Here is a 22406-nt window from a genome sequence, read left to right on the forward strand (position 1 = left end):
ATCTTTCCACAGAAGTATTACAGTTAGGAGAATGTTTTTGCAGTTTCTTGTGTCTATAGGTCTGTCTTTTGAATATTGAATGTTTGTTTTTCTTGTGCAATTTTGTATTTGGAAAAAAACATTCTAAATCCATCTTAACAGTAAGTGTCCTCAGGGGTATGGAAGAACAGATACAGCCAAAAACCCAGCAAAACTTTTACTATAGCAAACAATGATGAACTGCAATATTATCTCTAACATCAGTATACAACAAGGTTATTAATGTCCTACACTTCTTCTGGTATTGTGGTTTTCTGGCTAAGGCATAAAGCAGAGCCAACACCTCTTTTTCACTATTTTCAACACTAAAACTATTATTCCACTGTGTAAACCACTTCAGAGACAACATAGTCACGCTGCAAATATCTTATTCCCTTTTGGAATATCTGTTATTCATACTCAAGGTTTGTGTGTAGACTCTCATAAAGCATGTTGGAACCTTGTTAGCATTTAAAACACCTCCAAATTTAAGAATGCCTACAGAGGTATGGTTTTAGATTAGACCTATTTGTAATTTCTAACAGTATGATAAACCAAATCAGGCAAAAATGTTCAAAAACCTGAAGATTCAGAAGCCTCCAATCCATCTTCACTTAACCATCAGCATCAAAGCTCCATCGTATCTACATCACTGCAGTAAACGGCTTGTAGGCCCCTAATTCACTGGAGTGTTGCTAAAAATAACCTACTCTAGCCACATAGTAGTAGGCCTCAACAGGGCAAAATATTAATGGCAGTAAAGTCTGGTTGGGAATTTTTCCTTTAGTTTTGAACAAAGTATTTAATACCAAACACTGCAAAATCTGTAAAATAGCAACCTGCTGGCAAAGCTCTCATTTCTATAAACTTTTCTGGTGCATTTTAATGTGAAATACCTTGTACTCTCTGTATAAATGAAAATCTATTTTGGCATGGAAAAAACATACATACAAATGTTCTGCTTAAGATGACACAAAAGAAAAGGATGAGGAAAGAATCAGCCCAATGAGCACTCTCATGGACGGCAAAGAAAACACAGTGCCAAGGAAACCTCAGTTACTACCTTCCTGCACACCCACATGTACGTGCCCACCGTTGCTTAGCCTGAATGAAAATTTCTATTTGCCAGTATTCTAAAGGAGCAGGATTTGGCCCTTAATCAAAGAAGTGTGGTCAAATCATATATGCAAATTATGTTAGATACATGAGAAATTAAAAAAGCTAGCACGAAATGGTACATAGTTTGGCTACTGCACAGAGCAGTTCCGAAGGATCTGTAATACTGTGGTTGCTGCTATCCTGACAAGACAGGTAGTACAGAAAGCATCGGTCACCCTGTGTAGCCATTAACTCTGCTGAGGAACACCACACAGATTGTTGCCAGTCTCTTTTTCCTCTCTTGGTGCAAAGCTGCTCCTCTTGCTTCTAAAATCAGAGAAATGCAATCTGCTTCTCTCTTCAGGTGCAAATCCTGTCTCTCTGCACTCAGGCATTGTTTCCTTTATCAAAGAGGCTCTTGGATATTGCCCACAATGACTGGCATATTGTCCCACTATTGCTAACTGATACATCACAGGGATGAAAAAAGCTACCAAACTGCCAAAATAGGTGAGTCCGGCCAAACACACAAATGTCTGAAAAACAATTTAGTTCAGCCAAAAGTGAAGGTCTCTCAATTCAGAAATACTCATATTTACAGAGCATATAATGAGCAAATAATGCTCTCACTAAATCTGTAGTTCAGCTGTTTCATACTTGCATGCTCCCGGTGAGCTTCAGAGTCCTCACCTAGGACAAAACACAGCTGGGATACACGTGATGAACCACTTTTTTCTCTCCAACGAGAGAGACCATCAAGGGAGTTCAAAAAAATTACATATTACACAGAGGAAAGTAGAAGTATAACTCACTCTAACTATAGCATTGCTGAAGTACTGTAATATGTTTGATCCATGCTTGGGGGCTTGGGCAGAAACACTGTTCACTGTTGAATAACAGTAACGATTCAGGCATATCATAATCAAGGAAAGCAACAGAAAAATAATGAAAATCAAGGTAAGACTTAAATAATTAAGTTGTACAAAAAATTCTTAATTTTGTATTTCTAGTAAGATAACATGATTCTAATGAAGCATGATCATTTGAATTTCTGTTAGTCATATGAAAGGTTCTTTGCTTTTTGTTTTAGTTAGTAATGAAAATATAAAGAGGTGAATATTCACCAGATAAATTAATATTCAGGAGTATACACAAATACAAAAAATAAATACATTAAGACCTACATTTCAATTTAATTGTGCACTTCTAGTAATTATCTTAACAGCATTATTTAAAAAATGAAAGAATTGGCTTTGAATAAATTAAAGACTGTGATTCAAATTCATAAAAGGGAAGAATTTTTAAGACAAAACCAACAAACTAACCTGAATTAATCTATTATGTTAAAATTCGCCTGAAGTATTAGATATTGATTAATCTGAAGTGTGGACCTTAAGTTCAGCAGTGTCATAGGATTTGGTGGCTGATTCCACTTGAAAATGTTTTGACCAAACAGATTGTCATCATATTATTTATGGCTGGAGACGATGGCATGGTTTCTGATACACTGCTAATCAACTTGAAATCTTTGCCCCTCACCAAACCTGAAGAGATTTAACATAACTTTACTGGATGCAAATAAAGATTTGAGAGTATGTTGTTCATGACCTGAACTTTTCTATGAGGAGAATGCCAACAGAATGCCAACCCATCTGTTGCAATCAGTGGTATGTTCAACAAAAGCATCATCAGATCCAGCACTACACGGACACTGATGAATATTTCAAGTATGAATTATCCTGATCAGGTAGCCAACGAGCACTTAGCAGAGCCTACGTACATCCAAACAGTGGATGCTCTATTATATTGCTGGAACAAGAGGACAATGTGTACAGCTCTTATAAAGTTGACAGTTATAATGTATCTTTTTTGCTGTCCTCCCACTGGTATTATCTCCCAAAGAACATGCTTGTATGACTGTCCCCTCACATGGGTCATACTGGGAACCCCAGCATCCTTGGGAACAGGCACATCACCGAATCCCAAAAAACAAAGTACTGAATGTACGTCACCATGCAGGCAATCACCACTGTCAGCCAGGTGGGGACGCAGGTGCTACGGCTAGGCTACAGAACACCCAGTCTGCTTCTCTTAAACACAAAACAGCAGGTTCCTAATGCCCTTAGCTCAGTCCACCTCCAGCAGTCTGCTCCCCACAGCACTTACCTTTTTCCCTGGAGCTACCTATCCAGTCTCACCACTCTTTCACTCTCACTTTCTGCCTAAGCTTTGAGCTGGAACTTCTCTCCTGCCCTGACCAGGCCGTGCCAGCCCACACTTTCCTTGGCCTCCTCCCTGACCCAGGTTATACCGAACGCATAACCCACTGACTCAACAACAGAGCTATTTTATTGACTGCATACAAGCGGCAGGCATCCTCTTTCAGCCTGGATGGCTTATTTCAGACTATGATGAAGTAAAGGGAGGAGGGAAATCATAAGACAATAAAAAGAAGCAGTTTGCATTTCCATAATAATACTTTGATTAGAAATACACAAAGGAAAAGAAAATGCAGTCACTAGTTCCCCTCCATTTTACGCACTTGCACGCTTCACAGTACCTTTTCACTACTGCACCAGGGCCTCAGTAGACTGGGAATAAACAAGCCACCATGTTACACCAGTGAAGTCATCAGTAATCCTGCCCTTTCATTTCAAGAGAAAAATCGAGCCAGAGAACTCAGAGCCATCCCATTCCAACAGTTTTATTCCTGTTTCCACAAGAAGTAATGCTAATTAGGTAGTCCTGTGAGAAGCAGGGAGTTGGACTTGATGATCCTCATGGGTCCCTTCCAACTTGAGATATTCTAGTGCTCTATGACTCTAGGGAAGTTCTACCAGGACCTTGGGCTAGCTCTTATCCTGAGGAATCTTTTGATAGAGCTCATTCATTTGGCCTAAGAGCATGCTAAATAAAATACAGCATTGCTAGGGTGTTAAATAACATATATACTTGTATTATCAAACCGTGAACGTAAGACATTGTTACCATACAGAACAATCCCACTAATTAGTCTTCATTAATTTTAGGAAGTCAACCCGAAAACATACTTATTTAAATGCCTCATAAAGCTGTGTCTTTCATGCCACACAGCACTGTGTAGAACAGCTGATTTTAAGTAATTCCAGACTCTACTCTGAATACAGTAAATCTTTTTTATTTAGAAAATCCTAATTTGGAGACAGACAGCTAGAAACAATAAAAAGTGAGCAGCATATATCAAGGTTCGTCTGCTTCCAAAGAATTATTCCCCTTAGATTTAGTTATTCTGTCTGGGTAATAATTCTTTTCTATCATGTGTGTTCTTAGTTCCCAGTGCTTTCAAAATGCATTTATACCTAATAATTCAGTAAAATATCTTAATTTAGAAGTCTTCCTTCCGCTTTTTTAAGGGAAGGCTCACCCACTAAGGGGCAGCTGAGAGGTATTTAAAGCAGAGCTCCGAGTTAACTGTCTCTTTTTCCTCAGCCTTTGAATACGTTGAACAGGTTGAATCAATTTTACCTCCTGGAGGCTGTAATTCAGTTATGGTGGTCACAGAGGTAGGTGTTTCTGAGCATGGAAATACCAGGCCACAAAAAGTTAAGTGTTAGAATACAGACCCTCCTGGCTAATGCTTTTTTCCTGCCACATGGCAGGTAACCCTCCCCCAGCACATCCAAGAGATACTGCTGAGCAATCAGTAAAGGAGCAGCCTTGTCTAAAGTGGGGAACATTGACTTCATCCAGTGGGCAATCCCTAGGACCTCCAACAATCCTCTACCAGAATTGTTATCGTTGTATCTTCTTTGCAACACTCTTACACCAAACTCCTTCCATCAGCTTGGTGCAATGCAGAGTTGGTATCCAAAGTTCACCACTATTTTTTCATTCCATTCTAGACATTCAAAACAGCTATGTAGCACCTACACCTTCCATGGAAATTTCTGGCATTTCCATTTAAATAAAAATTGTCAGAATAACAATTCATATTTTGCACCCAGGTTAATTCAATTTCCTTCCATATTATGAAGTATAATTTAACAGTAGAAGTGCAACAACAAGACTCCAGCTTACATCTCAAACACAAAGTGCCTATCTCTTCCGAAGGACACTAAAAAAGCCCTTATTGGCTGTCCCGTCTGTCTAGCGTCAAATTACTTTGCTGTTCTTAAATTCTGATTCTAGTTTTAGCAGAGATGAAAACATGCAAATGTTTGGAGCACAACAGGCTAATACATTGTACTTGTCATTTACAGAACTTCCTTTTTGGGATTTTAAATTGTTTGACAAATGTTGATTAGTCAGACGTTGCCCTTTCACAGGAGAGGACTGCAGAGCAAACAGTATCTCCTACAGTATTCTGTTATTGCTACATAGCAGAAAATACACTTTTCGTCTGGGTCCAGGTAGCAAGGTGGAGAGCACATCTGAAAAGTATAAAGTATTTTGAAAGGCACAATGTATTTCCTTTCTGTACCAGGCTATTTTTGTAATAAATTAATTAATATATAATTTGAAGTATGTTGGACTGGTTTCTCCTACAAAAATATTAGTTATGGAATGAAGTACAATTATTTAAAACAATTAATAATCCCATCAATGTAAAACAGATTCCAGTAGCTGTGAAGATGTATTTTAGTTTCATAGGCAAGAGAGCTATCACAGCTGCTTTCTCAAAAAGACGATCTGATGAAGCAGGTACTTCAAGTCTGTATGGCAGACAACACCAGGTCTGCTCCAAACCTCTTCTCTGAAGACGGGCAAGGACTCTCCTGAGGACCGTGACATATATCTATGGTAACAACAAGCAAGAGAAGCTGAATGAAATTTTGAATTTTAGACATTAAAATATCTGGTAGATCACAGCCCTGAGGTCTCAAAACAGCAAAGAACAAGTTCAAAGAACAAATGGTCTTTATGAGTGTCATGACAGAACATGTAGGGACATATTTAAACGTGTGTCATCCCTCTCTGGCTAAAAACCACATGTGCAGAGGCTTAAGCACATGTTTAAATACCCTACAGGAATAGGGATTAGAAGCACACTGCTAGGAATAAATTCACATGCTTTAGGCACAGCTAGCACAAGTTGTCATTTTCTCTCTCCTTCTGCATTGATACATAACACTTATTCGTTATTTACCGGGGTTTTTTAATCCATTTTTAGTTGAAATGTACATGGCAAAATAACATAGGTATGTCATAGACAATAAAGAAAAGGGAAGATGAGTCTTAAAGGCCAAATCATTCCACAAAGCATTAAACAGACTTCCCATTCTTCATGAGAGATTAGTTGCTGTACTTTTATTTTGTGCTTGTCAACATAGGCCCTTATCTTCCTACCTTTTCAAACTCTACCATACCTCTCAAAGTATTGCTGAAATCACAGAGAATTTGCTAGGAAAAACCACTTTACATATCTTTGTCATTTTTTCTAGTACTTTGATTTTCTTTTCCAGTTTTCAGCTTGCACAAAAGCCTCTATCCTGCGGTCAATTGGAAAATATATAGCCAATTTCCACAGAAAATCAATTTGGTCTTTCAGAGAGAAAAAAACGAGCAAACAAAAACCATACAAAAAAGCAAGTGATTGGGACAGGCTGGTCTCCTAGAAAGCGACTCTGGATTTCTCTCTGTTCCACCTCACCTCTTCTTCTTGAAAACACAGGGAACCAAATTTGAAGACATCACACATTTCCAGTTGATCTGTAGGGAGCTTACATACCAACTGCTTGAATTTCATGGGATACAGGTTGAAATCTGATTTTCTAAACAATCCAACCCTACTCCCAGGAAATGGGATTTTTCCTCTTATTTTCCTTCTTCACATCACCACAGGGTAACATGTAATACTAAGACAATGAGCGAATTTACATTAGTGCACATAGTTCATACCAGGAGTACACTCTAAAAACAGACTTCCTGATCATTCCCACTCATTGCTCCTTGGTTTCCATTGCAGACCAGTCTGTGAGTGTCCAATAATCCTCAGCACCAGCTCTGCTGATCTGGTTCTACTGGACCCTTCTTTAGGTCTGATATATTAGTCTGGTATCCATTCAGGACTAATATATTAGTTTGAGGCACTGCTCTGTGAATGGAGGTCAGCACTCTTCAGACAGAGGACCCAGATGCCTTATAATTCCAGGGATCACTGTTGTTCACTTGCCCCAAACCAAAATTTCTCGTTCAGTTTCTGGATTGACTCCAAGCAGAGTTTATCTTCCTGTCAAGTGGAATGCAAATTCAGAGAAAAGAGACTAGAGTGAGAGTATTTAGGTAATTTGATAGAAATTACTGAATTAAAATGAAAAATATTTGGAAAAAAAAACCACACCAAAATTTAGTGTCTGAATCAACACCCACAGAAACAGCAGCAGAACAATGTGCTGTCTTAAAATATATTCAAGACTTTTTTACATCTACAATCCATGCATTTGGTCCAAATAATATATTCGCCAATTTGTCCATTTATCCAGAAAATTATGCCATTCCCTTCCCTGTTATCCTCCGCCAATTATTTCTGCTTCCTTGTAGTCCTCCAGGCTGCCACTTCATCAGTTTCACAGAACAAAACCCATGAATTTGCCTCGACATAGCGAAGAACATTATCCTTAAGTATCAGGGTCCAGACGAAAGTAAAAAAAAAAATTAAAAAAAAAGCTCTATACTGATAATCAGAAAATGATCTAATACTTAGAAACAATAGAATGTATTCTTGTTGCTCTCCTGCACATGAGTCCCCCTAGTCCCACAGGAAAGCCACCTGACTTTGTCCTTCATGGTCTAAATTCTCAACTTACTTATACCTGGCAGTATACTGCTCCATATTTAATATTCAGCCTAAATGTCTTGGAATCCAAAGCCATGCAATGATGCTGAGTAATATCTGTATGTTTTATCTTTGGCTAAAAAGAAAAGGCATCAAACATAGGCATCATAAGTTGCTACGCTGTCCACATGACAACCATGCTATTGCAAACCGCATGTGATATTGCCAAGAAAAATATATACTGTGGAGACAAAAGCCACACACACATGGACAGAAATGAAGTACTCTACAGCAGTTGCATGCTTACCCCAGAAGGAAAGAGCAGGGCATTTCCAAGCTCGTTGCCAGTCTGACACTCACAGACAAGCTCTGCTCCATCTCACAGCAGAGATTGAGCTGTTAGCACAGTGCCCTTCTGGACTCTAACTACTGGCACTGGCCACCTCCACTGCAGAACAGACATCAGGTAGTATCTCCATCCCTCTGTTCTCACGCTGCCTTCCTGCTCCAAACCCAACTCCAAGCTTTGTGCTGGAACAGCACAAAATGTATGCTCAGCCATACATTCTCTTTTGCCATCTCAGCTACACAGGAGAAAACCTCTGGCAGATAAACAGAGAAAGCAGTTGAGGATAGAGATATCTTGATCATCATGGGGAAAAGGTTAGAGAAACTCAAATATTTCAACAGACGCTTGCCAGAAAACGAATTTTAAAAAGCCTGCAGCCTCTAAACTATGGTATCATCCAGCTTCTACCTTAGGGATGCATCCATATTAGCATTTACTGCATTGCAGGGTTCACTTCAGGTTTAAATTAGGTTTGTATCTATACTTGGATTCTTGCAATATCACCCAAGCTCTGGTGCAAAGAAAGCACCTTCCTGGTAAACAAAGGTTGAAGTTATGCATTACAGCAGCATGTGTCTCACCCCACCTGTGATGGTGGCACAAGGCCCTCCTGTGGTTAACACTCTACACATCCACAGCGCACGCCTAGGCCCAGCAACTGATGAAAACACTGGTCCTGGAACCTAACAGGTCACACTGCAAATCAAACCCTGATTCCTTCCTCTTTGTGCCACGTCAGTCGGTAGTACGCAGCCTAAGTTTCCACAGGCAACTCGCCTGAGTCCTGCTATCATATTGCTCAAGCTGAATAGGCTTTCTGGTCTTTTATCTCTGCCCAAAAACATCCTAAAATGCCATTAATTAACATACATTTACCAAGGATTGGAACTAGCACACAACTTCAAACTTTCACCAAAGAAAACATCGGTAAGTCAGAAAATTATTTCCAAGGACTGTACATACTAGTATTATGGAATTCAGTGAGGAAAATTCAGTGTTGAAAAGTCTAAAACCAAAGTTATAGATGGTGCAGTACTGCGGACTTTAACAACTGGACATGATGCCGTAGCCTCACTAACTTTCTTCATACACTATGATGGCTAAACAGAGGAAAAAAAAAACAGGCATTTGCAGTCAGTGTAGAGATCATGCAGGTAGAATGAGGCACAAAACTTCGTGCTGTCCTTGCACTGTTGAGCTCCTGACCCTCTCACTGCAAACAGAGTGATTTGACCAATTCAGAGGTACAATGAAAAATTTAGTCTACGATCTTATAAAAGCACAGAGATCCCATAGAAAGATATGTATGTACCTGTCCAGCAAACATTCCTGTCTTTTCTATTCGATTTTGTGTGTTGTTGCCTTTCTGAACATTCATGAACACAAACAGTAAGTTTGGCTGCCACACATACACACACACGTGTGCATACATGCATTCTGTCACTCCATTTGTGCAGTCCTGCATATATTTATAAGTGAGCTGATATTCCGAATCAGCTCAACGTAAATGAACTCCTATAGTGCATATTTGTTCAACTGGGCAAATATGTCAGCCTTAAATGCCTGCATTTATATTTATACCTCTGTGACATGAATTATGCATATGCATATATTAGTAAGCTCTCTTTCTCTTCTATTAAGCTTTGGGCTGGTCCCTTAGGAACTCATTATCTACAGTGAGTTTCACAAGGGTTTGATGTGACTCTACCAGAATTGTTATTGTATTGTACCTTCCCAGAAAGATTGTGATACTTTTCCCAGACACCTACAGTTCAATTCAGTGTTGACTATTTAATTGTCTAATAGCAGTGAGCATTTCTCCCACCAAGCCAAAATAGTGAAATTGAATTATCAGGAACATTACCGGGGTGGTTTTTTTCAGAGACAGAGCCATTAAACTAGCACTTGGACGGGTACTACTAGAAAAATTTCAGTGTTGTTCTTTCCCCTGGCAAGCCGCTTCAACTTACTTTTCTGTTTTCAAAGTAGGTTTTGCTTTTGCTTTTTTTTTAACTGCCCTGGGATGCCAACTTTGCACGATGTCAGCGCCGACGTGGGAGATGAAAAGCAGCCCCCAGTTCAGTCGGCGTATCCCGCTCAGCAACAAATACCCTGGTTAGCGGCTGAAAGGCGACAAGAAAGCTTGTGCATCACTGCGCCTGTCACCTCCGAGCCTTGCCCCAGCAAGGCAGCGGGGCGCAGTAGGCCACGGCACCCCTCTCACCCCAATAACGCTCCAGGCCATGCCAGCAGCCCACCTGGTGCGGCTTTCCCCACGTCCAGGCCCTCTGCTTAGGTGCCATCGGGGGGGGACCAGGCGCCATCGGCCGCGTCCCTGGGCCATGGCTCCCCAGCCCTGAGGAGGTGCTGGCAGGTTGGCTTTTTCCCCACTCCCACGCCGCGTGGCACCTTCCCTACCATGGGATGTCATGACTTTTCGCTGAATTTCTTTATTTCGTAAAGTCTCGCGGCGTGGGGCGCGGCAGGCTGGGCCGCCCCGGGGTAGGTAGGGGCGGGGGGGGCGCTGAGGGGGCGCCCCACGCGGCGCCTCAGCGCCCTCTACCGGCCGCCGTGGGAGGAGCAGCGGGAGCCCCGTCCCGCTCCGGGCAGCGGGGCCGAGCTGAGGCCGGGGAGACGGAGCCTGAGCGGGGTGCAGGGGAGCACCGGCCGGGGGGTGAAGGGATGGGGAAGAAGGGCAGCTCCCTGCCCAAGGAGCCCCCTTCAGCTGCCTTTTCGGCTCGGTCCCGGCCGGCGCTCCCGCATCGTCCGCAGGGCCCGCGCAGTACACCTGGCTCCCGGGAGAATCTCGGTGTCTTACAGGAAAGCCGGGCTGCCCGGCTCCCTTCCCGGGGCAGGAAAAGCAACCTGCGGGGCTCGCTTGCTTCGAAGTTGTAAACTTAAAAATTAAGACACAAACTCTGCACGGTCACTCCGGACCCTAGCGCTTGGTCTCGCGAAACTGCTGCTCCTGGAGGCGGTTCGGGAAGGTACGGGCGGGTATTTGCCGGCTGCGGGGTGGGCTACCCCAGCGAGCCCCCCCGGGCGTGGCAAGCGGCCCTCCCGGCCCGGCCCGGCCCGGCCTCGCCACGGCAGCCCCGGCTTGGGATTTCCTCTCCCCCCCGAAAAGGAGGCGGCGGACCTGGCAGGCATCGCTGCTCTCCCCGCAGCGGCCGGGGAAGATGTTTGAAGGTGTCCCCAACCCCATCCCCGGCTTACTCGCGGGGGGCTCATCCGTGGCTTTCTGTTTGTGGTTTGTTTTAAATAAAAATGACCGCCGCATCTTCCTAAGCAGAGGTGAACGGGTTGGCCCCGGGGAGGGAAGCCTGGAGGCGCTTGTGCCCCTCGGGCTCAGTTCGCAGGAGGCTGCAGCGAGAGGAACCCAAGCCCCCAGACCCCACACCTCCCACCACCACCAAGCGCGCTCAGGAGGAGCCCGTCCCGCCTGCCGCAGCCCGCCCCGAAGCCTCTCGCCGTGGTATTTGGGGGGGGGGGGGGGGGGGGGGGAAGGGGGTATCCACCCCGGTCAGGAGCAGTTTTTTGATAATATGCAAGCCAGCCTGGGTTTCCAGCTTGTCCGTGCCCAGGGCGAGCGCTTCCGTCCAGAGGGAGCCGAGAGCGATCGGTGGGGCCGGGCCCGGCCCGTCGGGCAGGGCGAGCCCCACGCGGCGGCCCCGCTCCCCCCACAGCGCCGCGGCAGCGCCGGCCGGCAGGAGGGCGGGGAAAGAGCCCCGCTCCCCCCGTGAAGCACATCCACATCCACACCCACCCACCCACCCACCCACACCCCGGTCCCGGCGGCGAGGGGCGGCGGGAGCGGGGGGCTGAGCGGGCGGCGGCCCCGGCCTTGCGTCAGAGCTGTGCAAACACCGCCGCGGCGCCCGCCGCTATTTAAGGGGCCGAGTCTGAGTCGCCCCTAACTTCCCTGCCTGGGCACACACCGGCCTCGCTCCCTTCTCGGGTCCGACCTCGGAAAAGCGCAGCGGAAAGGTAGGAAGCACCTGTCACCCCTCCTCTGGCTGTATCTCTGCGGGGAGCGGGGGGGGGGAGCGGCGAAATGGGGGTGTCAGGCTCCTTACCTGTGCGGCGGCTCTGAAGGCATCCCGCCCTTTGCTGGAGAAAACCCACCCGGGTCCGGGGGGGGGGGGAAAGGAATTCAGGCCGCTCCCCACCGGGCGCGGGGGGTACCGGACGATCCCCAGAGCGGGGCGAGGGTGTGCGGGGAGCGGCGGGCCGCCCGGGGCGCTCCCGGCAGGGCGAGCGGGCCGCCTGAACCGGCACGCTGCGGAAGAGACAACTACCTGGGATGAGATTTTGCGTTTGGAGGCGTCAGTATGTACATGAATATATATATATGCATAAAAAATACAGGGAACAGGTCGGTTGAAAAGATATCCCTGTAGAAGGGATGCGATGCAACTTTGGTTTCTAAGTACCAAAACCTACGTGGGTACATCACTAATAACCGTGCTGGAGCGATATTTTGACATTTTTCATTTGTCTCCTAACAATACAAAAATAACGTATTTTATGCATTGCAAATGTTATCATTCTAGTGTATGTGGTGGGCAAATAAACTTCATTTTCTCCTCTTTTAAAATTAAAATATTAAGTTTGGTATACTGCTCAAAAACTTAATTAAAAAATCTCATATAGATGAGATAATTTTGTATATTTATAAATGGAAATTACCTCTATAGCATTAAATACAAGATACTTTGTTTTTTCTAATAACTGAGAGTACTTTTCATGTTTCCAGAAAAATACTATTTCAGCTTATATGATCAAACAATCTAGCAAAATGACATCATTTTGTCTAATACTTGTTTAAGAAAGCAGTAAAAAAATTGTTACACTTGAATTCTCTGTTTTATGTGAAGAAGAATGTTGCTAAGTTGCACATTATTTCTTACAGCTTTTAACTAACCAGCTTTTACCACCTCAGCTTTTAGATCAAATGCTTGGGGCAAGGTGTAAGATTTTGCTTTTTCTTTCCTTGGGACAAGTTTTTGTTTTTTTCTTTCTGTGTATGACAAGGTGAAACCTCTTGAACACTGAAGTTCAAACCAATGAAGGGTTGATAGAGTAAAGGCTCTTCATAGACTTGTCAAAACTGAGTATTTGTAATAAAAGCAAATTTTAGTACAACAGCAAAATGCTATAGTGTTTGAATCCTGCAGTTTTTCACAGAGCTGGATTCATATCCCTTAAGTTTTAAGGAAACACAGCTTCCAAAAAAGGGAAAGCAAATAAGAATCGAGTAGATCAGGGAGACATAGCAAATACTACAGTGAATTAATTGTATTCCTTCCAGTGTATCTTCCTGTTATCAAGGGATATTTAACTATTTGTGTACATGTTTTCCAACTTAAGACAGATCCAACAGTTACCTGCATTAAAAAAAAAAACCCCAACACAACCCTAGTTTGCTCAGAAACCAGCACCCCCAATGGAAAATGGGGGTAGGGACAACATGAAACGTAGTAAATCTGGTAATTTTAACAGCCTATCGTTCCTTTTCTCTCCAGCAATGTACAGCGGTCTATGCATCTGTGTGTTCCTTGCTGTGCTCTCAGCGAGCTCTTTCGGACAGCAAACTGTGGGCTCGCACAATGGGAATCCACTGGCTGCTGAGCTTGAGCAGGGCTTGACAGAACAGCACCGGCACGTCCGCGCCCCTTCGTCTGCTGGCCCGCTGAAATCTGTGCCGCGGCTGGATGGAAGCATTGACCAGAGAGCTAACATCGGCGCTTTGTTGGCCAAGTATCTCCAGCAAGCCAGAAAAGGTACTGGTTATAGCTTACTTATTGTGCTGGTTCTGTGCCAGTGGAATTTCCTGCAGGGGTACCCAGATGTTAAGATAACCCTGTCATCATCTAGCATGAATTCCTAAATTCATTCAGGACGTAGATTTTGTCTGGTTATTCCTGAAGGAGAGAGCATTCTCTTTCTCATTTACAGCAAAACTCCTCCCAGAAAAAAAGACTTGTACATAGCAGCCACTGACTGAGCGCTGCGTACAGGTAACTGAAGGAAATGTAACCTACCTGTCAGGTCATAGTTCAGCTTTTATTTTTAACTTACTATTTTCATAGTGTTATAATTATTTTGGTATTATTTTCAGCATGTTGTATCTCAGATAAAATACAGTTATGGCATTTTCTTCAAACCTTTTCATTTAGTTAACCTCCTCTGTTTTTTAAGTTAGAGGAGCAGGAAAACTTTTCTGAGGCTAAATGCAGACCAAATGGCTAACCTGACTTCAGCCAGAAATACCTGTACCAGGAAAATCTTCCGAGTATTGGATTTTCCATGTGTGTGTTCCCAGAGGAAGTTACAAAAGTATGAAAGCTTTTGAAAGATCAGAACTCTCATTTACGAGCACAGTAACTAAAAGCAGTGATAAGTAAAAGCACATTTGCTTCAAAACATGTGAATTCCTGTTAGGTTTTTGGTCTCAGGCAGCCTGGGAACACAATACTGCAGTTAGTTAAAACCTCCATGGCGTTTGTAACAAGGGCATGAAGCACCGGTAGAGTAGTGGAGTTGAAGGGCTTCATTCTTATGTGATTTATTAGTCACTTGAGGAAACAATTGGGTTACACACATGAACTAGCAAGAGAAAGAGTAAAGCTGTCCCTGTTGACGTCTTAAAATACACATTTTACATAGACACAAACACCTGCTTTCTGTGCTACCAGTAAAAATGAAGAATCAAAATCATTTCCCACTGAAACTCCCCCCAAGAAAACATTTTTCCTTTTGAACTGTCTCATCCCTGTACCGCTTTGTATCTCAATAGAGTAACACCATGGGCAGCCTAATTGCTTTTGACTGCCAATCTCAGCAAAAGCCACTACACAAATCTTGTTTACTTGTGATAGCTTCGCTTTGGTCTGTCCACTGTACTGTAGGGAAAGACAACACCTAAGAAGCAAAGAGGGCTCAAGGGCAGGGCAGTATTGAGGATTACCTGGACATATAGACATTGAGAAACTAATTCACTCCCAGTCCCAGACTGTGCTTAGGGTAAAATTCACTTTATATAAGAGCTTTCTCCTCTCCTGTCTCTCCGCGCAACCTTATGCAGATCATTTAACCCTCCCCTCTTGATAGCCTCACTGCTGACCTCTATGCTAGGCATAATCCTATTCTTATTTTTGGTGGTGGTCTGCAATCAAGAGATGCCACATGTATTTTACATGTTTTTTTAATGGCTGCATTCCATATGCAGCCATACACATTCATCTGTGTACATAAAATAGGGCCAAATCAGAAACAACAGAAAAAGAACCACTTATAATAGAGAGACTTCATCTTCTGTTACCTATTTGCACAATATCCATTAAGGAACTTCTTTTAGCAGTTCACATAATCTAACAGAAAGACAGTTCAGATATGAAATTCCACAATTCAGCGCTACAGTTAAAGCTGTTACTGAATAAGAATCTTACTGCAGGAGTCTACAAAGCGGAATCCTCATTACCTCTCCCTGCTGTATTCATTGTCACCCACCTACACAGAAACCAAACTCCTTATTCTAGTTTCTGTGGCCATTATATTCTCTTAAATATCTGGCTGACATTTCCAAATAGCTTAACCAGATGAAGTGAAAAAACCACTTTGGATTTAAGACATCTTTTTAGTAAGTATTAATATGAGGGAGAATTTCCTGCATACACGTTGACACATATAATTAACTCTACAAAGTGTACTTGCTAGTTACAGAAGAGAAGATTCACAGGGACAAAACGGTATTTACTTAATTTATAACAATACATAGCGTTCCCATCAAAACATTACGTCCTCATTTAACATAAAGGGTCTGGGCAACACTTCAGAAATCTCTGCAGAACTCTCACATCTACTGTATTAGTCACTGTTAACCTGTCTAAACCATAGTACTCACTAGAAAATTCCATCTGGGGGAAAGAGAGTCTGGGCATTTGCTAGTGTTAGCAGTCATCGCTGCTGGCATTTGCCCTTGTGTTTAATAGAAAGGCCGATTTTGGATGATGCTTCCAGTTAAAACAGTGAAAGAGTTAAATTCTCTCAAGAGGTCAGAGCTAGATGGTGGCCTCGTAACCAAACTGCTACGATGTAGAACACAGGACATCTACGGTGGTTTGAGGAAAGGTAATTAAGGTGCTGCTAAGAAATTCATTTTACTGTTTGTGACTCCTGGCTTTCAATTAGCGTCATCTGCAGGCTTTTGGCATGAACCTGGCACCGTGTAGAAGAGACGTCGTAGCTGTCAAGTCAGTGACACGCACATTTGCGATCCTCTAAGGAGCCCTTGCCAGGCCGGACCGTAATGGCACCGGGGAAGCCATTACAGCCCACAGGTCACTGCAGGCTCAGACGTCTCTTAAATACCAACATCCGAGTGGTGGTTTTGCGCTGTCTTAGCCCTGCCTGCTTATAGTGCCAAGAAGCCATTCACATCAACTTAATTACGCATTTTGAATTATGAATGTGAATTTCATGGGTTTTGAGTGTTTAATGGTAGACATTCTTTTCTAGAGATAATTAATTTTTTTTTGCCATTTTGTTTTAAGTAAAGGTCTAAAACATGGCTGGTTTCTTTTTTTGGTAGCTTTAAGTCTCTTATCCCTCTGCAGCCACTAACAAAACAATGCAGTTGGGTTTGGTTTTAATGGATCATGTTCATTATAAATCATGACATGAAGAAAACCTTGAAATATAAAAGCACAGTCTCACCAAAGGTTCCCTCAAAACACAAGAGACCATGTAGGGCAATTGTCTGGATTTGGATTTGTGGGGTTTAATTTGGGCTTTTTTTCCTTTTTTGATCTGTTCAAGTATTCCTCAAGCCTCAGTCTACATAGAACACTAAGATATTGAATCTGGTCCTTCCTCACTCAAGGCTTAAGCTTAATCTAATTATTGGCATATGTCAATTTTGGCTGTTGTCAGGGAGTACAGAGAAAAGTAATTCACCTTTCCCTGCATTTTTAGTTACATAATGTGATGATGTCAAAACAGAGGATTACAGGCCTTTTTTTAAAGCATAAATTCTCCTTGCAAATAGTTTGTGTCTCTCTGATGCCCTAAGCAAGGAAGACAGAAAGGCTAAGGCAAGATCAGAGATCAGCATCCAGCCCTGCTGTGAAAAGAATTATGAATGCTTTGGATGAGCAATGAAAGTATCACTGACATAGTAATAAGCCCTATGTCATTCCAGCAATAGACATCTCTAGTTATAAATTCCAGACACAACTTTTCTCAATTTCAGGACTATTCCCACTTCTCTACAAAACCTTGGATTCAGAACTCTACCCCGCTTGTTACTGAATTTGCACCGTAAGAGCTGCTGTACTTAGATTTATGGCTCTTCAAGCAACACGGGACTGTGGTGGGGTCCTGTCTCAGGCCTGAGTCTGCTCTCAAGCAGAGTTATTTTGCCTCTAGGGCAGCTCTCCCAATACCAGCAAACAAGGGTATGGTCTTATAGGAAGAGTGAGAAACGATCTGGACTTTTTTGTGTCTCTAATGAAATAGGAAGGAAAAAGGAGAAATGCGCCCATACTCCCTCCTGGCTGCCAGGAGGGAGAAAATGATCTGTTTATTTTACAATAAACACGCAAGCCACTTTCAGGACATTACCTATTACGTTTCTATGACATTTTCCCCGATGATGTGATATGGTGTTACATGGTCTGTATTAAGAGTCAAACAGTTTCAACTATTGCATGCATCTGCTAATTGAGTACAAAACAGATCAGAAAACGGATGAACCTGAAAAAAATGTGTCTGCTTACTCTCTGCTCTCCCAAACGCTTTTTCTTTAGGTCCCACTGGAAGGCTCTCAGTTATGGGAAACAGGGTACAGAGCATTGATCCTACGCACAGGATAAATGACAGAGACTACATGGGCTGGATGGATTTTGGACGCCGCAGTGCTGAAGAATACGAATACTCCTCCTAAAGAACAGCAAACTATAGCAACAGGAAAAAAAATCTAAAAATCACACTCCCATGTCTGTACAGAAAGAGAAAAATTAATTTGTTGTCCTCTTCGAATCAGTGTTTTAAAATATATCATGTATTTGATGTAAATTTGTCTGTAAGACTATACAATGCAATACATACATATGCAGAATTTTCCAGAAAATCTTCTCTTTCTTTTGTAGTTTCTCATCCACTGGTACTATATTAAAATGATTTCACTTATCCCTTCTTGTCCTGTCACCGCATGTTGCTGGGTGTCTTACTATAAAGAGAGGCAGGAAGATGCCTTCACTCTGCAATGTAAATATATTCCATGCGCTGAGTAGTCAGACAAATGAGCCACTTTTTAGAGAAATCTTGTGACAGTCCCAATAGCTGTGAACTCTAAGGGGAACGTGCCCGAATAGAAACATGACAGTACAATACTGCCAGAAAAGACCAGCTATCTTCATGGTGACTCCATTTGTAAAGAACCCAGTTATACACCAAGCCCACCTGTTTGTAGCGAATAGTCAACAGTGCCAAAACTAAAAGAAAAAGAGGAACGACACCAACGTGTTTCACCCTCCTGGCTTATTTATTTTATATTGTGAACTAAATGTGAAAGTTCAGCTGACGGCTGCGAATCACGGAATAAAGAGAGCATTCCCTGCCGTGTGGTGAGCCAAGCGTTCATTCGGGGAGGGGGTGAGGAAAGTTCCCTGAAGGCAGCAGAAGATGCTCGTGAGGGGGAGGAGGCATCAGAGCAGTCTGGTCACAGTGTGCTAAAAGGAAACAGGTCGCTCCTGAAGTCGGGTCGCTCCCGAGTACCACAGAGGCAGCCTGAGTTAGCTGTCGCCCACTGGCCTGGGGAGAAGGAGGGAGGTTGTGTCCAGCCCTTACCCGGCACAAAGCAAGGCAGCGAGCCCCACGCTCAGAGCCAGGCAGTGATCCCGGCTTGTGCAGAACCGGCACCCTGGGCACTCCGGCCGGCGAGTCCCCTCGCGGTCGTTCCTGCCTGCCGGGTGGGCAGGCTGCAGAAGGTGTTTTACTTGCGCTCTCCTCCATCACCCCAGGTAAGCCCTCCTCCTGGGTCTGCTTCAGCAGCTGGTTCTCACACCTAAAGAATTCCCTAAACTGAAAAAGGAGGTGATTTTGCATTGCATAATTTCTCCTGAATACGTGCATTAATAAGAAAAGGAATGCATTTTTCACATGCTGAAAAGCAGGTGCTTGCCAAAGGAAAGAGGCAGGTGTATCTCTCTGTAGCAATTTCTGCAGCAGTTAATATGCAAAACCAATGCATAGAGAATAATACACAGAAAATATTCGTACTAAACCAAAATTCTACCAAAACCAAGACTGGGAAACAAAACAAAATGGTTATGCCAAGGGCTGAATGCAAAAAACATTTTGAGTTGTTCCCTGCAGCAGCCGGGAGAGCAGAGAGCACCGCAGAAATCCGCAGGGAAAGGGAGACTTCAGCTAATGGTAATGGGGAGTTTTCCTCTCTAGTAACACCAAACCTCTCTTTTTGTGGATCTCATCTTGAAAACGTGGAGCTGCTTTTCTGCATGAAATTTTCTTCCTCTCATGCTCCTTCCAGTCAACCAGTTTCCAAGCTACCTAGTCTGGCTTTTCTCGGCTCCTTTCCAAACATAATGAGTCTCTAAACACCTGAATTCTCTCCTTAGTTTTGGCTATTGCCCACAGGAAAACAGTCCAAAGTGCCCATTTTTCCAAAACTTTCAACCAATTAACCTTTTTTTTAAAAAAAAAAAAACTGAGGAAAATACAAATTAATCTAAAAATGCACACATTCCCCATCAAAGTGATGTTTCTTTAAAAGTAAGTTAGGAGAAAACTAAGTTTCTAGTTTACTATCTTTTAATAACAGGAATATTCAAATAACATTTTAAAATGTTCTGTCCCTGGGTTATTTATTGGAGGATGTAATATTGTGTGGACGTCTGGGAGTAGATGATGTTGCAAATCTAGCCTTACTGCTGGGGAATGTTGTCATTAGAAAAAAACCACAAACCTTTGTGGTTTTGGTTTTTTTTTTCTTTTCTTCTGTCTCATTTCCTCCAGGCAAGGGAATGGAGGGACAAAGATGTTTCATCCCATTCCTCTCCCTTCTGAAGGTCTCTGAAGATGTCTATGAACGTGCACATCCCATGCAGCTGGAATGATGGGTTGGGGGGGGAGTGGTTTACAGGACAGAGGCATCTTTTCGTTGCCTGCCGCCCATAAAAGTGGTTTCACCACCTTGCTGCTCACAAGGCTCCCAGGTAAGAGCAGCCCCACGGCCTCGTCCTTTGTGCTGCAAAACTCCCACCCTGTGAGTGAGACCATGGTCCCTGGGTGGTCTCGGGGACTTCGCTGCCCTTCCAGTTATCAGGGTTGGGACTTTCTCCGTGAATAATTCCCAGGCACAAAATAATGCTTCCACCCCTGCCAAGCCACCACCACCATTGCTTTTGACCAAGCATTTGCTCATTTTAAATCACAAAAATGCCAATGACAGAAAAAGTAGTTTCACCTGTAAAATCTGCTTTCTCCTTGTGATACAATTGCCAGCAAAGTTTGTCTGGTCTTGAACGCAATGAGGAGAAAGTGCTGTTTTTCTTTGCCAGCCCACTGCCAGCGTGACATTTGTAAGAAGTCACCTCTGCCACCTTTCCTGGACGCCAGAAAGCTTCAGACAAAACTTGGTCTAATTTTTTTTTGTTACAGTCACTGCACATGCCGGTTTTAATATTTATGTAACAGTGCTGTAAATTAGACCTAGGGAATAAAAGGACTTGCAGTGACTCACCTGGCATTCAAATGAGGATTTAAAACATACATCATCTCTCCCCCCCCGCCCATCTCCAGACTGAAAGCCTTAGCCAGTCAGTGTAGGTCAATGGGGGCCCTCTTCTGACTGGGCATTGAAATAACTATAAATCACAGCGTGCTTTGCAGAGGGCCTGACCCCGCTGTGTTTGCAGACGCTTTTTGGGTCATATTTTAGCAGTAAACAGCTTCTTACTGAACCTCACCTGCACTTCAGGCAGGTGTTGAACTGCCCAGCCCTGACAAGTCCGGATGGAGACGCACCCCAAGGCAACGCAACGCAACGCTGCACAACCGCAGCCCTGCTCGGGTCAGGCACTGCCTGGAGCGGGAGCACTGGGCCAGGAGCCATTTGGGATTGCAAGTCAGGACCTACAGGCCTAAATTCTTCCTAAAAGAGCCCTTCTTTACCACCTAAAACCCAGCTCAGGACTAACATGGTTTTTTGGGTGCTGCTAACATACAAGCTTGTAGCTGCAGGGGACGTCTCTCCCTCATTCTTAACGCTCACAGGAGTACAGGTTTGGGGGCAACTGCAGTAATCATCAAGGTGAGAGAGCTGTTGGTCTGGGACGGACACAGCACTCACGGTTCCTGGAGACAAGGGGGCGGCTGGCTGTGAGCGACTCAGCATCCTCCTCCTCCTCCTCCTCAAAACATCACTTACCTGCTCTTCTGGGAGCTAAAGGAATTCCCAAGATGGGAAAAGGTTGTAAAGGCTAATGAGACATCGTTCAGCTCCCACCCGACCTGGAGGTGCTGATTGGAGCTAAACAGAGGCCAGCAAATTCGGGAAGGTCAATCAACCCTGGTAGCTGCAATGGTCATCCCTGGGGCATTAGCGAAGCCACCCTCCAGGTTGCTCTGTTTTAACCCAAGGGAAACCGCGGCCTCGGGGATGGAGCCCCTCCAGCTGGGTACGAGCCCCTTGGGTCCAGCAAAGGCTTTGGGCTGTGAAGCGCCCTGCAGATTTCAGCACACGTAGCAGTGCGTTGGCACAACCTCCTGGTGCTTGTCTGGAAGGTGTTTTCCGGCACTGCCAACTCTCTGACATTTAATTTAGCTTTACTTGAATACATTTTTATAGAAGCGCGTGCGTAGGGGCTAAATTAACACTGGCAAAATAGCAAATCAATAACTTTTTGCATTTAAAGACAGTTTGTTTGCTCCGTGAGCTTGATTCAATTAGTTCTGCTCCAACTTGACTAACTTAACTTCAAACCAGGTGCTGGGCAAATCTCTGTGAACAGAGCAGCTTGCTGCAAACACCACATAAATGAGCAGGGAAGAGCCTGGGGCTCTGCCCTTGCAGGGCCGTGCATACGGCAGCCGTGAAAAGAGGGTAGAAGCAGCAAATGCTTCTCCTGGGAGTGGGGAAATCCAAGCAGCCTCCCCGAGAGC

The 22406-nt window shown here is 43.8% G+C and overlaps 1 protein-coding gene across 1 annotated transcript; it reads left to right on the forward strand.

Moving 5' to 3' along the window:
• Window positions 1-12000: 12000 nt before the first annotated feature.
• On the forward strand, window positions 12001-18457 carry CCK (cholecystokinin). Its single transcript, XM_075747136.1, has 3 exons — window positions 12001-12206; window positions 13745-14002; window positions 18029-18457. The coding sequence occupies exons 2-3, from the start codon at window positions 13747-13749 to the stop codon at window positions 18163-18165; spliced, it is 393 nt and encodes a 130-aa protein (XP_075603251.1). The 5' UTR covers window positions 12001-12206; window positions 13745-13746; the 3' UTR covers window positions 18166-18457.
• The last annotated feature ends 3949 nt before the right edge of the window (window positions 18458-22406 follow it).

This window comes from Balearica regulorum, chromosome 2 (assembly GCF_011004875.1).
Source record: "Balearica regulorum gibbericeps isolate bBalReg1 chromosome 2, bBalReg1.pri, whole genome shotgun sequence".
In the NCBI taxonomy this organism is placed as follows: Eukaryota; Metazoa; Chordata; class Aves; order Gruiformes; family Gruidae; genus Balearica; species Balearica regulorum.

Excerpts from the sequence above, each read along its gene's own strand:
- CCK (XM_075747136.1), top strand. The coding sequence starts at position 13,747 with ATGTACAGCGGTCTATGCATCTGTGTGTTCCTTGCTGTGCTCTCAGCG. Across the intron at positions 14,003-18,028 it reads TCTCCAGCAAGCCAGAAAAG|GTCCCACTGGAAGGCTCTCA; the intron begins GTACTGGTTATA and ends CTTTTTCTTTAG.